At 42.0% G+C, this 19,048-nt stretch overlaps 1 protein-coding gene across 2 annotated transcripts in view; it reads right to left on the reverse strand.

The window, feature by feature from the left end:
• Positions 1-215: 215 nt before the first annotated feature.
• The window catches only part of gsg1l (gsg1-like), a 37,209-nt gene continuing 18,376 nt past the window's right edge, over positions 216-19,048 (reverse strand). For both annotated transcript variants that reach the window (XM_087840382.1, XM_006801922.3), the window contains 3 exons: positions 8,258-8,410; positions 4,036-4,147; positions 216-1,300 (listed from right to left, as the gene is read on the reverse strand). In XM_087840382.1, the coding sequence (XP_087696508.1) occupies positions 940-1,300; positions 4,036-4,147; positions 8,258-8,410 (626 nt within the window). In that variant the 3' untranslated portion in view covers positions 216-939. The remainder of the gene's footprint in view (positions 1,301-4,035; positions 4,148-8,257; positions 8,411-19,048) is intronic.

Consider the following 19,048-nt stretch of genomic DNA (forward strand, 5'->3'; position numbering starts at 1 on the left):
CTCTACGGTGGCCCTGAGGTGCAAAACACACACATACACACAACAAAATTAACTGTGAATAAATTATCGTTACTGCTGAACCAACCACAAATAACGTTTATACTGTGTATAGTCCAATAACAGGATATGCAGCTGTTCATACATGTCATAGCAACAGTTTGATAATATTCATTTTTCCACGAATAGTCATGTTTGACCATCTCCTTCAGGAGGGATGCAGCGTAATCAGAAATCTAGTTTTAAACACAATTACATTTGATTCTTAATTAATTTGATATAAATGATTAATAAATTATTCATGATGTTTTTTTAATTATTATAATTTTAATTATATAATTTTAATGTAATTCTTTAATTCCTCCCAAGAATCTTTTATTTAATAAATAAATAAATATATTTTATTTTATTTTACATGGATAATATTAAACAGTTGGTGGACACAAACTTGTGTTTGCCAGAAAGTCCAAGAAGGATGTTCAAGGGTGTTTGCTGGTAACAAAGAAGAAACCTTAATTGTATTTTCTGAAATACTTCTGTGTTTTGGACTTCAGGGCCACCGTAATTTCTGCTTCTTGCTACAAGGGTCGTTATTCAGCAAAGGCTTTCACCATTTTTCAAAACTGTGACGATGTATTGATGTTAAAATACTACACACAGCACCTCAAAATAAGCAGGAGAACGCCTACTTTCACCCACAGTCTATTTCTCACACTTTACACTGACGTTCACGTCACACACAGCGAGAACATTTGTATTTTCTTTTTGTAATCCATGTTTAATCTGCCTTCTAGTTGTCCTTTTAAAACAGAAAATAAGTTCTGCCTCTGCTTTCAGTTACAGCGGACAAACTAGCGGCCGGGTCCACATGTGAAGGTGCAGTTCACCTCATCGTGTAGCCACGCCCCCAACCCAGTCAATCCCCTCATTCCAATGTGTGACTCAGCACTGCTCCTCCCCCAGTGAGTCCGTGTTCTCCCCCAAGTCTATTGAGGCAGACCCCGCTCTCATCTTCCCACGTCCCGGTCCGGGACCTGGACCGGGGCCAGCGCCGGGCCCCCCGACGACAAGCCCGGCTCTGGCGCCGCTGTGGCCGGGGTAGACCTCCACGGTGCTGGAGATGGACTGGAGTGAACGGTCCCGGAAATAGTGGAAAGCTTCCTGGTCCAGGTAGTTCTGCTCCTCACGCAGGCCCTGCTCGAAGAGCTTCCGCTTGTGTCTGAACTCGATCACAGTCTTGGTGTAGGAGTTGAGGGTGGTGACGGAGGCGGCCATGCAGCAGGTGAAGGATCCCCACGCCATGCTGAGTGGAATAAGAGAGAAGAAATCAATAAGTATGAAATTTATCTTTGGGAAAATTTTATTATAATTTTACTTGAAAGCTTGAAAGAAAAAGGCAGCTGGACTTAATTACCCACACCCCTTTTCAAACCGTGGGTTATGTGACGACTCACATAGTCAGGAGTGGGCCAACCATCATCTGGACCACATAGACAGAAACCACGCCCACTAGGAGTCGATAGGGACCCTCGACCTTTTGTGTCTAAAGAACCGTCTTGGATGAGAGGTGAAACATCTTCACCTTCTACCAACACAAACTACCATGAACTGAATGACTGAGAACTTGCACACTTATAGATGTTTTTGCTCCTATTTAAAATAAAATAATCCCGGTAATCTTTCAATTCAGCACAAACAAACAAGGGCATCGTTTGTTCTCCAAACAGCCTCCAGGTCTGCTGGGGAACACCGATGTGTTCCCAAATCGACCGGGAAATGTAATTCTGAGCTTTTCATCTTCATTCCTTCAAATGTTAGCAGGACGATGATCGATGCTCGGCTACCTCAGAGTGTGTGGTGACTCTGGAGAGCCTAATGTTGAGCAAACAGTGTGGGGAATAAATGCTCTACAGCACAAAGAGGTCTTTAAACATGCTGAGCAAGAAAACCATGAAAGCAAACTCAGAGATAAAACAAAATGACGCATAAAATCCATCACTTTTTATCTTGGGACAACAGGAATCCATAGTGTGAGGTAATTTGGACAATACACTATAAACTCAATCACTTTTCCTTCCCTTTTGTAGGATTATGTTTATAACTGAACCATTACTGTTCCTCAGAGGAAGCAGAGAAACTGTTTAAAGGCAAAACCAGATAAACGATATGAAATTACAGCAATAAATCTTCACGTATAGCACCGCAGTGAAGCATATAACAAGTCACCGCAACGTAAAATATATAAATGACCCTCAGTCAATGACACAGCTTCTTTATTTCTTTTGTTTACTGATTTCAGTTTTACACCCGATTACTGTCGGAGCTACAAGCTTATTATAGTCGACGTTTTAGTTTGTTAACATTTAATATTACAGTCTGACGAATCTTTGATATGTTTATTAAGTATAAAATATTTGGCATTTGTCCTCCATACACAGTAATCATTAAAAAGACTAAAACTAACACTGAACTAATAAAAATTAATTTGAAACCTCTGTAGAAACTAAACTGAATTTCAAACAAAATAAAAACAAACACAGAAAGAACTAAAATCTAAAAACTGTGCAGTGGTAATCCAGAGTTGTAAAATACTTTAAAGCCTTTCGGATAGTGCAGCTTTTATTTTTCCAGCACTGAATTTTCACACCAAGCACCAGACGTTTATTTTTAAACGTTTTAAAAGGACATCGCCTTACATCCAGCTAGCACCTGTCAGTCAAAAAAGCCACGCCCCCAACTTTAAGCCTCAACAATTTTGTTTTTTGTTTTTTGTTTTAAATCAGACTGTAAACATGTTTGTTTCGCTGTAGTTGGACATTTTAACATGGGAGTCTATGGGGACTTGCTCCTGAAGCCCCTGCTGGGCGCTTGGGGAACTGCAGTTTTCACTGCCTGCCTGAGTTGATCTCTTGTGTGTTTTGTTTCTCACCAAATCCCTCCTGAGCATCTCTGCTCCGTCAGCCACACACCGTACCTCCGCTGCCTTTTCTCAGGGGATTTTTCTTTATCTTTAAATATGATTCAAATGAAAACCAAAGAACCAGAGGTAGATGTGGTGGGGGTTATTAAAAAATATCCAAAATAATTTGGACTATAATGTCTTTAACAACATAAATGAAACAGACTTATCTTACTGCAAAGCATAAAGAAGATCCTCGCAGTAGAGGCGTAACAGGGGTTACGCTCAGTCCTGATGAGTTTGTCTGAACGTGACACAGAGGTTGTTTCCCGTGAAGAAACACTCGGCCTTTTCTGTGTCTTCAGCACAAACTGTTCTAAAAGCACAGAGCTAGAAAACCTGCCAGCAGATGAAGAGCTGCTTTGTTTGTGTTTTTCCCATCTTCATATTAAGCGTTTTCTCTTATTTCTAACACCGCTCTATGGTAAAATCAAATTAAGGTTATTGCTTTCAGTGGAGCCTTAAGCAGAAAGTTTGAGAGCACATCAAGCGTCCGTCATCGTTTCATTTGTCCTGAAGGAGCGTTTTGGCCTTCTGTTCCAGCAGAGGTTAATCCTCCTTTCCACTTTAACGATCCTGAATGGCTCCCTCGTGGTGGTAAATGGAGGCTTTCGCTCAAATGACTAACACTGAAAATCTTTCTATTAACAGGAGCAGGTGTTCTCGTTCCAGGTGTTTCCCTCCTTCTGTCCTGCTTTACTCGCGTTTGGTTGAAATCCATGTTTGTGCTTCTTTATTTCTGCTCATCACTTATGCACCTCTTTATAAGGCACAGTCGCTTCTTCTCTCTGTTCAAAAAAGGACTCAGCAGCTGCAGCTCAGCTTTCAGCAGAGCTCCCTGTGTACCTGCAGACCACCTGCTGACAGGCTGCTGCACACCTCCACCAACAGTCATTACAACGAAGTATTTGGAGACGTGATGCGTCTGTCTGTGAACATCTATGTGTCATTTTGTTGAATTCTTACATAAATATGGACTCTGTGGCCTGTCAGACACATTAGATGTTATTATGGACACAGGTTTAATGTTGGGGTGAAGCTAGTTAGGGGTTAATGTGTGTGGGTGGGTGTGGACTGACCAGAAGGACCATCCATAGTCCCAGCTGTGAGGCCTCCAGTCTTCAGGACCCAGGCTGACTGTGATCTGGAACACCTGGGTGTACATCATGTGGGCCACCATACCCAGAAGACCTGCAGCACAAGACACAAACCGATCAAAACATATAATATTGAGGCAGATTTACACACCGTGCAGCACAGTCAGTGCCCCTGTGCAGCCATGGCAGTCTGATACTGTGTAACAAGCCCCTCTGAGCAGCCTCTTGGTGACAGTGGGGAGGAAAAACTCCCTTTGAGCAGGAAGACTGCGTTCAGGCGGATCTGGTTCTGTGAAGCCGCTGAGACTGATTTTGGTGATTCTCAGCGAGAAATGTGGAGACCTTAATTTTTAATGACTGAACCTCAGTCTGTAAACACAATTCAACATTAAATGTAATCTGATTACAATCAGTAGTTACATTTTAGTTCAGTTTTAGAGTCTTAAAGTCATTTCAGCCTCATCTTCACTCAGATACTCATCTGTTCAGCTGTGACAGACATTTTTCCATCCCTGTGATTGATTACAACACGACCAATGATTGATCACCGATCAGCGTGTTATGTGTCTAAAGCTTTGATTTAAACTGCGAGTAAGTGCTTCCAGTGCAGGAGAACGACTGCGTGTCCGCTGCAACGGGGACTAAATGATCATAAAAGTGCTCTTTTTAAGGACAAAAAATAACAATCTAATGTCCAGTGTTTGACTTTAATGTTCAGGAACTTTATAAATGACGAAATGAAACTGAGGGTCAGGCGCTTCACATTTATCCATCAGTAAATCAAGTAACAGCACCATTTATTCTAAGGCCTTTTCTGGGGGGGCTAATTGAGTTTTTAAAAACTTTTCTGGACGCATAAACACATTTAAGCATCACCATTAGACAAAATGTCTTTAACACATTAAATATTCCTGTTTTAATGAGTCCTCTTTAGTCCCAGGTCAGTTCAAACCCTGTGAGGACGGCTTGGAGACACATTTGTTTTCTTGCTCTTACATAAGAGAAACCCTCAGCATGAGACAGTCTGCCACCATAATGACCACGAAGCAAAAACAACAGTAAATCACTGCAGCCCAACAGAACACGTGTAATTATCATAATTAGTCATTACACAGAATCAATTGAATCAACGAGCCCGCTCGGAAACATCCAATCGATCACAGAGAGCGACACAATCAGTCAGCAGAATTACAACAAAGTCAAAACGCCGCAGCGCAAACGAGTCGATGTGACATTAACGAAGGTGTTATACATCACAATCACGTGTGTGTGTGTGTGTGTGTGTGTGTGTGTGTGTGTGTGTGTGTGTGGGGGGGGTCCTTTATGCTCCATATTCATCAGCTTTAACACACCCACCATTACTTTTTATTTATTTATTAGTAAATCAAAGCTGTTTGTTGATGTCTTCACTTTTAATACTCCATATTTGCCTTCCTGAACTCTACTGGAGCAGAATTGCATGAGTCACAGTTTAAATGTTCAGCTTCCTCTGATTGGCTGGCCCTTGTAATACGAAGAAGGTTGAAGAAGAAGGTTGGCTGGGTGGGAGGGGAAAGGCGGAGTCTGGTAAAACAGGTGGGAGTCCTCATCAGGTGGCTGGGTTCAGGTGGCATCCAATCAGGACGCCGCCTGGGTGCTCTCAGACAGCGAGTGGGCCTTTGGGTAGAGCCACAACTTGCTGGTGAGATTATGAATTGCATTTAGCTCGAAGAAGTAAGTGGACAACTTTTAGGGAAACTTAATTTGTGGCAGTAATAAATAGTTTGTGGCTCACAGGGGGAGGGGGCTCTTTGCAGAAGTTTGTTTTGGGCTCAGGTGTGGAGTATCCACGTTGGTCTCCTTAGATGTAGCTGCAGGTTTGAAAAGTGAAGCCGATGCAAAAGTGCTTTAAACTTGCATTCCCTGTAGTGCCCACCAGGGGGCGACCTCTGTGGCTGTAAGAAGTCTGAGGCAAAATGACCCTGGCTTCTTTTCTCTGTGACCTCTGTTGCTTATTTTAGGTCAAACTGAACAAAACATCAAGTGTCTTTTGTACATGATCATAGCTAATGATGTGTGATTGACAGCTCCACAGACAGATCCGGCCCTCGCTGGCTACGCCTGGTTTTTGGAGTACGTGAGCAGAGGGAAGGCTTGGATTTTTATCTCTGCTGTGTAATAGTTTTCAAAATGTCAATTACCTTTCCCTGGTGGAGAATGAGCATGAGGTTTTTACATAATTCAGAGCAGAAGTGTCACTTGTGATATGAAGTGATTAAGGGAGCGTGCTTCAGAGGTTTGCTGCATAAATGCTGTAAAATGTGCCGCTGTCCTCTGAGAGGAGCAGAGTGACGGACGCATCGCCAACTTCTTGTGTAAGAGGTTTAGCGTAAATTGGGAGAAAAATCCTTGGCACCGCCACATCCGAGGCTGCCATGGGATAACCTCTGACCCTGGACGACCTCACAAATCTGCCTCAGGCTCTGTCCGCTCTGCTGCTGATTCTCACAGCAATACTCGGAATATATTTGTTTTTTTTAGATGTAAATGATGCCCAGTGGTGTTTAAAGGATGTTCCTGATGCCAAATTTCACTGGACACGAATTATCTTTTGCCAGGAAAACCAACAGAGAAGAAGAAGTGAAGAATAAAAAAAGAGAAAAAAGGGAGGAGAGGGACTAAGAGACGAAAAACTAAAGAGTTAGATGAGGGAAAAGAGAAAAAGCAGGAAGAGGAAGAAGAAGAAGAAGAAGGAACGAGGAAAAGAAGGAAGGAAGGAAGGAAGGAAGGAAGGAAGGAAGGAGGAAAAGTAGGAAGGAAGGAAGGAGTAAAAGAAGGAAGGAGGGAGGAAAAGAAGAAGAAGGAGGAAGGAAGGAAGGAAGGAAGGAAGGAAGGAAGGAGGGAGGAAAAGAAGAAGAAGGAGGAAGGAAAGTAGGAAGGAAGGGAGGAAGGAGGAAAAGAAGAAGAAGGAAGGAAGGAAGGAAGGAAGGAAGGAGGAAAAGAAGAAGAAGGAGGAAGGAAGGAAGGAAGGAAGGAGGAAAAGAAGAAGAAGGAAGGAAGGAAGGAAGGAAGGAAGGAGGAAAAGAAGAGGAAGGAAGGAAGGAAGGAAGGAAGGAAGGAGGAAAAAAGAAGAAAGGAGGAAAAGAAGAAGAAGGAGGAAGGAAGGAAGGAAGGAAGGAAGGAAGGAAGGAAGGAAGGAAAAGAAGAAGAAGGAAGGGAGGAAGGAAGGGAGGAAGGAAAAGAAGAAGAAGGAAGGAAGGAAGGAAGGAAGGAAGGAAGGAAGGAAAAGAAGAAGAAGGAAGGAAGGAGGAAAAGAAGAAGAAGAAGGAAGGAAGGAAGGAAGGAAGGAAGAAAAGAAGAAGGAAGGAAGGAGGAAAAGAAGAAGAAGAAGGAAGGAAGGAAGGAAGGAAGAAAAGAAGAAGAAGGAGGAAGGAAAGGAGGAAGGAAGGAAGGAAGGAAGGAGGAAAAGAAGAAGAAGGAAGGAAGGAAGGAAGGAAGGAAGGAAGGAGGAAAAGAAGAAGAAAGGAGGAAAAGAAGAAGAAGGAGGAAGGAAGGAAGGAGGAAAAGAAGAAGAAGAAGGAGGAAGGAAGGAAGGAAAAGAAGAAGAAGGAAGGAAGGAAGGAAGGAAGGAAGGAAGGAAGGAAAAGAAGAAGAAGGAAGGAAGGAAGGAAGGAAGGAAAGAAGGAAAAGAAGAAGAAGGAAGGAAGGAAGGAAGGAAAAGAAGAAGAAGGAAGGAAGGAAGGAAGGAAGGAAGGAAGGAAGGAGGAAAAGAAGAAGAAGGAAAAGAAGAAGAAAGGAGGAAAAGAAGAAGAAGGAGGAAGGAAGGAAGGAGGAAAAGAAGAAGAAGGAGGAAGGAAGGAAAAGAAGAAGAAGGAGGAAGGAAGGAAGGAAGGAAGGAAGGAAGGAAGGAAGGAAGGAGGAAAAGAAGAAGAAGGAAAAGAAGAAGAAAGGAGGAAAAGAAGAAGAAGGAAGGAAGGAAGGAAGGAAGGAAAAGAAGAAGAAGGAGGAAGGAAGGAAGGAAGGAAGGAAGGAAGGAAGGAAAAGAAGAAGAAGAAGAAGGAAGGAAGGAAGGAAGGAAGGAAAAGAAGAAGAAAGGAAGGAAGGAAAAGAAGAAGAAGGAAGGAAGGAAGGAAGGAAGGAAGGAAGGAAGGAAGGAAGAAAAGGAGGAAGGAAGGAGGAAAAGAAGAAGAAGAAGGAAGGAGAAGAAGGGAGACTTGCATCTTACCGGACAGCACGGTGAAAACGGCGGCGAAGGCGTTGAGTTTGAGTCCGTCGATGACGTTGCTGGAGTGGAAAAGCTCGAGACACATGAGGCTGAAGCCGACCACCAGCAGCAGGATGTAGAGCACCTCGGACACCACGGACAACCACAGCACGCCTACAGACACCAACAGACCGCTGTCAGACACACCTCACATGGCGTCCCGCACTTCTGAAGCTACGAGGGCTCAAAGCGCTGAGAGAAACTTTGTCTCCCATTTGTTCCAACTTCAGCCATTCACTCATCTGCTGTCCAATAAGCCACAAAGCTGTGATGAAACTTTGATGAATCCTCGGATAATGACACATCTCTCCTCTGTAGTGAGGACGCGGCACTTAGAGCTCAAAACAAGGTTATTTGTTTCTCATCGTCCCAGAGGAGGAGAGGAAGGTGTTTGAGCCCTCTGGTCATAGACAGGGAAAAACACCCTGCAGAGACATTATAAAGGATGATGAACAGCTGTTACAACCCCGCTGTACCGTTTGACATTTTTAAAGCACAGAAAAGATGTCATCCTGTAGCAGGAGCTGCCCTTGGGGTCCGCTCTCACTGCCACACTTCTTTTCTCCACATGTATTATTTCTAAAAAGGCAAAAAGCTCCTCACGACACAGAATTAAACAGGATTATCTGCTCCTCTCCGCTCTGCTCTGCTGGGGATGAAGAGGAGGTAAAATTACAACCTCCAGGCTGAATTTTCAATTTGAATGTCAGTGAGTTTTGGTGCGGCGCTTCAAAACCCCCAAACTGGGAACATTGATCACTAATTTTGTCTTTGCTCTTTTCTCCAGGCAAGGTGGCAACCAACTATTATTTCCTCTGCATCAGGATGCTAACCTTTCATCCATGTCACCGTCTCCACGTGGACATATTTCTTCCAAACGGTCTAATAATCATTTCCGACTCCTTAATGAATCTTAACGAGCATCTTTAACTTCAAACAACTGCAAAGGAGAAACCAGACTGTGTATTTCATGTGGCAGCACTGGTTTAAACTCAGGGAACAACACTTCCATCCACGTTAGCCAATGCAGATCATTTGAATATTGGCACCATGGAGATAAAGAGGAAGTCTCTGCTTAGACTGCTGTCAGATAAGCAGGAGAAACCTGTCCACATTCCAGCACAACAAATTTAGTTTTGTTTTGTTGTTTAGAAGTAAACAACAGTTATCGGGTGCATTGACATCACAGTTCACACGAGCAGTGACACAGATAAGGTGGAGCTCAGTCATGTGGGATGATCTCAGACTAAATTAATCCACATCAAAAGGAAGGAGGTGGCGTGGGCATCGGACTAAAATGCCTCCTGGACGCCTCCTAGGTCAAGTGTTCCTGGGAGGAGGTCCTGGGACAGACCCAGGACGTCTCCACTGCGATGGGGACCTGATAATTGGTAAAGGATGGATGGATGTCTAGGGTAGACAGACAGGTGGAAAAGGTGGAGGGATGCATGAACGCATGAATAAAGAACCTAATGGTCAAACTAAAAGAGCACCTGACTGACTCATATGACATCTGCTATTGAAGCGGAAACCAGCTTTATTAAACATCTAAAGATATTTAACATCGATGTTTTAAAAAATACGATGAATTCAAACCATCTGAAATGTGTAAAAATAGTACAAAGCTGAATCACTCACATCAGAGCTGAAGCACATGATGCTCAGTATTATATTCTCACTGTGTGAAAGAGGTTAATAAAGCAGGTGAATGATTGGATGTTATTACCTGAAAATATAATAAAATATATAAAGAATAAATTGAACCTAAATGCACCGGTGCTTTATATGTCACGAGCTGGCGCTGCGAGACTCGTCGGGCACAGATGCCGAAGGACGCCTTGTGCTTGTGGAGATACGAGCGGGTTTGACGGCGCAGCAGAATCTGACACCCCGGAAATGAGACCGGGATAAATATCTCCCAGCACGAGCAAGGCCAGCGTGCCCTGTGTCAGCTATCAGTTCAGTGCACAAAGTGTCTTCTGCTCATGTGAGTTTCTCCCAATGTGAAGTGTAAGTGCTGAGAGGAGGGAAATAAAGCACATGTGCAGCGGCAGCCCGACGCTGACACGAAGAAGCAGCTAGGAAACTTTCTCTCTCATCAGCCACACGAGCAGATTTTATTCAGATGCTTCCGAGCTCGTCCTGCATCATTCCGTTTATTTAATCACATCAAATTCCCAGCGAGAGATGAAAGATGACAAGAGACGCTGCTCTGACTCGAAACCCTGTAACCGGCGTGACCCCGCAGGTCGCATGAATTTGACTCCACGCTCTCTGATTTCTTATTAGCCGCCGCTGTAATTTCCACACAGTCGATACAAACAGATTGCAGAGGTATAACCGCCTGCGGGGAAATTCAGAGTGCAACAATATTGACCAAAAACAATATTCTCCCCTGTTTCTGTCTTATTGAATATGCACCAGTAGACTGAGCAGACTTCATTAGGCTGAAGGCAGAAAATAAAATGTGCTGAGAAGGACTAAAGCAACACTTCCTGATAGCAGGAAGGAAGCAGCTCATCAGACCAAGTCTCATGTAAATGATATAATTACACCTTTAATTACTCTGTGCGCGCGAGTGTGTGTGTTTTCCTGAGCTTGTCGGTGGTGTGTGAAGTCAACAGTTTCTTAGGTTAATACATTTCTGACACCATTTTTTGGGTTTTAGAGTTTTTAAAAACATTTTCATGTCATCAAATGCAAATTCTGGTGAATTAATGCTGCTGTAACAGTTTAACTCGATACTCGATAAGATGGTTTTACCTACTGTCACCCCAGTTTGAGTGTTCAACATCCCACCAAAGGGATTTGTGTCTTCTCCTGGGATCAAACTGGGTTTCAGTTTTATCACATTTTAGGAGCTGAAAGTGTCCAAATTTGGATGAGAGGGTGGAGTGCTAAGTGTTCGGCCAACACTAATTAGCTTAGTTATCCATAGACTGTATGGGAGCAGGACACAGACAGGCCTGCTCAGTAACTTCCAAATTAATTCCTAAAATTCCTAGAAACTGGAGACTTTTGGACAGCCTGTGAGCACAGTACCAGGACCAGCTACAACTATAACCACCTGCTTGCCATGCCCTTTATTTCAAGCATCGAGTTTCTACGAACAGTAAAATTATCAGTAATGACCAAACATTCAAACAGTAATGACCTTTTGTACAAGGGTGTAAAAATATCTGTTTCTGCCATTGGTGGAGTTTCTGACCAGTTATCTAATCATATTACCTCTAATTTAGCAAATATTTAAGACAGTTGAAAAATCAGGTTCATTTATTAAATGTATCCAGGTTTTGGAAAGTTTTGGAAAATGACATTTTTTCCCTATTTTGCCTCTTTCAGCTTTCATTCAAGACATTTACCCAAAGTGCTCCACTACCTGTTTGGGCATTGTAGCTGTTTTTATAAACAAATCCCCATTTTTAGAGGACAATAGCCAAGCAGTTTCACTGGGAAGCGAGGTCAAGTCCCTCATTATTCCATGACAAATTAAGCAGATTAAAGATCTGGGGCTGGCTTCAAGTGTTCACCGGAACTCTGAATCCAAGGTCCAAAGAAATATCAATGGAAGAAAACAAGGCCGTCAGTAAGCTGAAAGAACAAAATAAGATGCAGGAAAACCTTTAGATGTGACACACTCAACAAACTGGTTAATTCTTAAAAATAAAATGCATTAGTCGGCTCAGAAATACTGAAAAGAAAAAAGTTTTACAACAACATGCAAACCATCGATCAGACTCAAGATGAGGGAAGATAGAAAACATCTAAAGAGTCGGCAGAGTTCTGGAAAAATGAAAGAAATCTTTGGACAGATGAAGAAAATTATGATGAAATTTTAGCAGAATGATGGAACAAGAAGAGAACGGAGAACATCATCTGAAGCAGAGCACATCACATGGTGGAGGTAGTGTTATGGCACTGGACTGTGTGGCTGCCAATGGCACCGGGTCACTGGTGCCTATTGATCGACTGCTGATAGAAGCAGAGAGCTCAACTTCCTGTTCAGATTCAGCTGATCAGGCAGAGCCTCACGGTGCAGATAATTACCCAAAGCAAACTGCAAAAGCAACTCAAGACTTTCCCAAGGAAACGAAATGAGATTTGATGGCCCAGTTAGTTTCCTGACCTCAACCCAACAGCTTTTCAGTTATTAGTTACAAAACTGAAAGCTGAGAGATGCAAAAAGATGCAGCAGCTAAGGCTGCAAATTTACATTTTTTTGGAATTTAGTGCAAACGTTCGCACAAAATAAGTCTTGGAACCAAAGACGATAACTACCCACACCTTTCTGACAAATGTAACTTGGCAAATAAGATGAGAGCAGACAACGAAGGGTCTCGTGAAAAGTTAAGTCTGTTTGCATATGAAAATAAACAGAAGTGGCCCAACAGCTGAACCTCTTTAAACTCCAGGATGTCAGACCCATCTCACACCGTGGATCAGATGCAGCACACTTTGATGTTAAGTGTCAGTTAAAAGAAGTTTAACTACACATTTGATCCTTCAGATATTTTAATATAAAACTTTTTTTTTTTATAACTTTTTATTTATTAATTTACAGTATGAGACAAAACTTTAGGTCAGCATGGAAGACATACACAGTCTCAACATTAGTATCTACTTACATCATGGTAATATTTAATTGTTCAGTACAAAGGGAGTACACAATCCATTTTTCCCAGAGCTTCTTGAATTTCTCAAGCTCAAGTCTAAGGACAAAGGTAAGTCTTTCCTTTCCAAAAATTTCTTCCACTATCCCAAACCATTGGGCCCGAGTTGGAGGGTCTGCCTTTAGCCATCTTCGGGTAATGGCCTTTCTGCTGCTAGCCAAAAGTATTTTCAATAAAATAATTATCTTTATGTGGAAGCGTCTTAGGTAACTTGCCAAGATACGAAGTATCAAATGAATAGTCTATTTTTATCCCGATTATTTTGTTTATCTCAATGACCACCTCCCCCCAATATGGCTGGATGCTTGGGCAGGCCCAGAAGACATGAAAATGGTTTGCCATGGGGGGGTACCACAACCTCTCCAACACAGGCCCTGGCTCTGTGAGTCTGTTTGCCGAGCTGTGAGTTTAGGAGTGATAAAAAAATCTCACAACATTTTTCCAACCAAACTCTCTTAAGGACCTTGAGTTTGCAGTGGTAGCCTGAGAATATAAAACATTTCTATAGCAGTTAGTGAATAAAACATTTTAATCTATAATCGAATAACTTTTGTGTAGCATATAAATACAGTTAGAGTCCAACGCTTATTCCTTTGTCTTTGCTGGGTTGATTCTGGACCCCGAGCCTCATGTTTGACACCCCTGCTGTAATCTTTTCCTATGGTACGCACGTCTGAATCCCAATCACAGTTTTCATAATTCCCTGTTCCAAAGAGTTTATATTAATTTACAGCACCCATGCAGTCATGATAGCCAGCTACATGTTCGTGCAACATGTTCGTGCATCATCTGTATGTTTGAGCTTAATGACACACAGATGTAAAGAAAAATAAATGGCGTTTGGTGGTTTGTCGTCTCATCTCTCGAGTGGGTCTGGTTCTGCTGGAGTGGGCGGGACTTGAATCCTGGCTTCGATTCGCGCTCGCTGACTCTTTCCGTCTAATCAAATTAAGAGTTGTTTTTTTTGTTTCACTTTTCATTAAGAGCAGACTTGGATCTGACTGAGGAGCAGCTGCGTGTTATAAAACCCAGCAGCAGGCATGTTGGGCCCAAAGGAAGGCAGATTAACATATCGTATCCTTGTGCGGGAAGCAAGGTCACCCCGCTCAATACATCATATCATCCACCTCTGCTCCCTGCATCACTCCTGCTCTTCTTCCAGATGGCATTAACAGATGAAACCATCGCAGAACTTTCATTATTAACTACCTGCTCCACATGAAGCAGAGAATTAGAGGCAACGCCCCACATGCACCAAAATATTCCCTTTCTTCTGGATGCTCAGATATTCCTTTCATTCGCTGCAGGATATAAACAACATGAAATAATCTGCTCTTATCTGCAGTTAGGAGGAATCTTAATCAGCTGCAATATTCCCTCATTATTCAGCATCCTCTTCTTAATATATTCTGCACTTCATTTGGGTTTAAAAGGAGTTTAAGGTTATACAAGAGGACCTTCTCGTGAGGTAGGCCTTTCATGTTCTGGTCAGGTTACAGTCGGCAAAAGCAAACTTTGGAAATGTTGCTTAAAATCTGTCTAAAATTTTGATGTGAACATACGGCCACATCCTCACCTTTGTTAGGCGACAGGCTCCAATAACTTCCATAAATCACCAGTGACACCACACAGGAAAAGACTCAGCCTGTTTCATATCAATTAATAAGTGTCACTTTGCCTCTTCCCCCTCCTTTGTCAATATAATAACGATGACGGCCTTAGGATGCTTCGAATGAATCTCAGAATCTTAAAATCACTTTTCCGAAGACCCAGTTTAGAGATGTATTCCAGTATTTTCCTCATTTCCCATTTTTTTCTTCAACTCATAGATCAACTATGACTTTCCTTAGATATAAACTATCTACAGATGTGCTCCATTATATTTCATTTCCAGCTGTGACAGCAAACTTCTCATTGCATTTTTCAGTGGTGGGAACTGGTCTTACACTGGTCCCAGTTTCTAACTAATCAGTGTGCTGTAATGGTGCTGGTATTGCTGGTTTAACTAAAGTGCCTCTAGAAGCCTCTTGGTATCGCATCATGGCTGCAGTTTGACGGTAATTTAGAAGCTCTTGTCTAAATATTTGGAGAAAAGAGACATAACTTATATTTTGATCTCTGTCACTAGGAGGAACTACCAAATACTGCAGTTCCTTTAATGTCCACTAGAGGCTTTAGCAGTAAATCTGCCTCCACAGTCTGCTACAAAAACTGTTTTAGTCACTTTAGTTAATTTCTTAAATTTCTTTCCTTTTTTAGGGGTGCGGCCTCTTGGTGAGACCCTTAGCTGGACCTCTGGACCGTGTTTGTGCTGTTGGAGCCTTTTGGAGCATTTTTAATGACATCATCTGTCCAATAATATGGCCGCTGTGAGGTGACTAACAGGCTGTCCAAGAAGTCTGAGCTCCAGTTATAGTGAGTAAAATTTGACGTGATGTTGATTAGCACCAGGTAGCAGGTATCTGTGTCTATTTGCTGCACCCATACGTCCAAGGATCTGACACGCTACTCACGACAGCTAACATTAGCTTACCTCTGGTCCAAATACAGAACTTCTGTATTTTAAAAACAGAAAATTTTTAAATTGTTCGGGGAAAACGTGAAAGATGAAGTTTAAAAATATCCAAGGACTAAAGTCCAACTTTTATATACAGTCTATATATTTAACTGTCATCTCCTGCTACGTTTGGTAAACTGAACATATAAATAAATACAAACTCTTTCCTCTACAATGACAGCGGTAATGACTGGAATCTTCACAAGTTTTAAAGTGCTTTGAGTTGTTTTTATAATTAGACAGAGGGGTTTGTGATAAATGCAGTTTAAAAAGCAAAAAGCAAAAATGCAGCTATGTTACTTTTGGAAGATTGCATCAATCTTACCTGCATGGTACCACAAACTTCAGCACCAGTTGTAATTACAGAAAGGGGTCAAAGGTTAGTCCACGTGACCTTATTTAAGGTAGTATGTCCCAACTCTCTGCATACTTGCTGCAGTAGAACGAGCTTTGGAAAGGCAGTTGCAGCCCTGCAGTCTGGCCGAGCAGATGTCACAGTTTATGTGGGACATTTTTATTCAGCTGATGTCCCACATTTTGATCGGCTTCAAAGGAATTTCACTTTCCTGCAGTGAGTTTTATTTCCTGATGGATGTAAAGGAAGCAGTAAAGAAGAAGTTAACCTGCGATTTGCTGCCTAACAGTGAAAGTTGCAGATCACCATGAAGTGTTGAGCAGATTCCAGATGGATACGATGGAAGATACCACAAAGAGAGTCAAGTGAGCAGGAATACTGAGACACTGAGTTTTGTCAGATGCATCCTGCTGACCTGACAGAGATAATTGGAAGCAGGAGATGGCCGTTAGAACATTTATGGCTTCCAAGCTTGAGGTTCATAGGGTACATCTCAAGGAATCAATTTTCTCACTTAATGACATGATAAAAAATGATTTGCTAATCTAATAGCTTCAAAAAAGAACAATCCCAGAGTATTGGGAATTACGAACATTGTCTCTCCTGATATTCCTCATGTCTATACTAAATCTGATTGTAATGACTTTTTAAATTATTTTGTTAATAAGGTCGCTGCCGTCAGGTCAAATATTTCTCCATCGTCCTCTCAGTATCACACTGACACGTTGCTGATACCTGCTCCGCTTTTACTCCTGTTACCTTACAGGACATCAGTGTCTGCTTGGTCGAATGAAACTGACTTCAAGCCACCTTGATGTACTTCCTCCATCATTTTTTTGTTAGTGTGTTTGACTCTATTGGCTCCTGCATTCTGGAAATAATTAATACTTTTCTTTATAATGGCTCAGTTTCCAGCTATTTTAAACAAGCTATTGTTGAACTAATATTAAAGAAACCTCATTTGGACCCATCTCTTCCAAGCAGTTACAGGTATTTTCCAGTCCGGGTTCTGCACATTACATTCCACTAAAACCGCTTTACTTAAAGTGTCTTATGACACTGATGGCAGCAGACTCCAGTACACCGTTCTGGTTCTGTTGGATCTCAGCTCTGCTTTTGATACTGTTGATCACAGCATCCTGATAAATAGGCTGAAGGACTTGTTTGGGGTTACTGGTGTTGTTTTAAAATGGTTTATGTTGTATCTATCTGAGAGATCTTTTACCGTCTGTATGAATCATGTGTTGTCTGAACAACACGTTCTCACTCCCAAAGCGTAACATTTTACGCTAGGTGACAAATCGTCAACATACTACGTTTTCGGCTACCCACCACGTTCCTAAATGACGACCTCGGAAAAATGAGAAAATATGAGAATCGTAAGGACTCAATCTACACATGTTCGCTCTTTTTCTTCAAATCGCTTAGAAACACGCTATTTAACATCATTAAAGTCCTGGTTAAGCTCAGGAAAAAGGTTATGGTTAGGGCTAGGGATAAGGTTAGGTTTAGGGCTGGAATACAGGGCTGGAACGTCTATTACCGCGGGAGCGTCATTGCACTGGATTTCAGCCATAACCCGCCGCGTACCATAAGAACGCAGAAAGTCTCCTTTCGCGTTCCTCAGGAACGCCACGGGATGTGACAAAACGTCGCCATGTTAAGCCTCGGGAGTGAGAACGGGCTGGTCTGAAACATCAGTTCTGCCCTCTGGGGCACCTCAAGCATCTGTTTTAGGTCCGATTCTCTTTTTGCTGTATATCTTCCCTCTAGGCCAAATTATCAGACATTACGTATTCCTTATCATCTCTATGCTGATGACATTCAGTTATACTGTTCTTTCAAAACTTCTGAGTTGTATAAATTGTCTTGTTTAAATAATTGTCTGTCTGAGATCAAACAATGGTTAAATGACAGTTTCCTCCAGTTAAATGCAGATAAAACAGAAATTTTGATTGTTGCACCTGATCACATGCTCTGAGAAATTAAGCAGCATATCAGTTTTTTAGACCCTTCATTTCAAGTTCAAGTTCAAATTTAATTGCCACATGCAGTGGCAGGTTGCCCTGCAGTGGAATGAACCCGCCCCCCGACCTTACACACACGACACAGACATCACATGGGGATACAAGTCAGAGAACGGTTGAAAAGAAAAAACACTGAAATGTACACTACAATGGGAAAGTACAAGAGGAAAAAAAGAGACCTCTACTTATTCTGGGCTACAGGAGGACAGCATGAGAACAGGAAACAAAAAAACTCCTCTGCACAGAAAGCACATAAATGTCCACAGCTCAACATTATAGAGCACGTGACCAGCAACAGGGTCGGGTAGGGGATAAGGAGTAATCCCAGGCTGTGTTGCTGTGTTATTTTCAGTCGCGTCTCAGAAACGTAGCTGTTATATTTGACAGTTCGATGTCTCTTGAGAAACACTCTAAACAACTTGTCCGGAACTGTTTTTATCATCTAAGAAACATTTCTAAACTCAGACTGGTGTCAAAGGCAGAACTTGAGATGATTCGTGCTTTTATCTCTTCTCGTTTGGATTATTGTAACGGTCTTTTTACGTGTCTCAACAAATCAGCTCTGGATCGCCTTCAGTCTGTACAGAATGCAGCGGCAAGTCTAGAGTTTAGACATTACTGCAGTTTTGGCTTCTCTTCATTGGTTGCCTGTAAATTTTAGGGGTCATTTTAAAATTTTAGTTGTAACTTTTAGAGCTCTGCACGGTGAAGCTCCCCAGTATATCTCTGACCTGCTGAAACCTCATGCTTCATCCCGAGCACTTAGGTCGTCAGGTCAGAGGTTACTGGTATTAGGTTTAAAACACGTGGGGATCGAGCTTTTCAGGCTGTGGGACTCCCTGCTGTTGTCGTTACGCGGTCTCCATCGACTCCTTTAAAAAGCAGCTGAAGACATTTTTATACAAACATTTTTCTTCAGTTTAATATTATTTTATTTGTATTTCTGATTTTATTCTGAAGGACTTTGTGATTTTTATCTATGAAATATGCTATATAAATAAATTTTACTTACTTACTCCTAAGTAGTTAAAAGAAGTTTAACAGTTTCAGGGATAGAAAAAGGGAATAAAGAGAATATGCAGGAAGAAGAAAGAAACTTCAGCCATGTCATCGTCAGAGACAGTTGGAAACGTCTCCTTCAGA

This window comes from Neolamprologus brichardi, chromosome 4 (genome assembly GCF_056152115.1).
Source record: "Neolamprologus brichardi isolate AB-2024 chromosome 4, ASM5615211v1, whole genome shotgun sequence".
NCBI lineage: Eukaryota > Metazoa > Chordata > Actinopteri > Cichliformes > Cichlidae > Neolamprologus > Neolamprologus brichardi.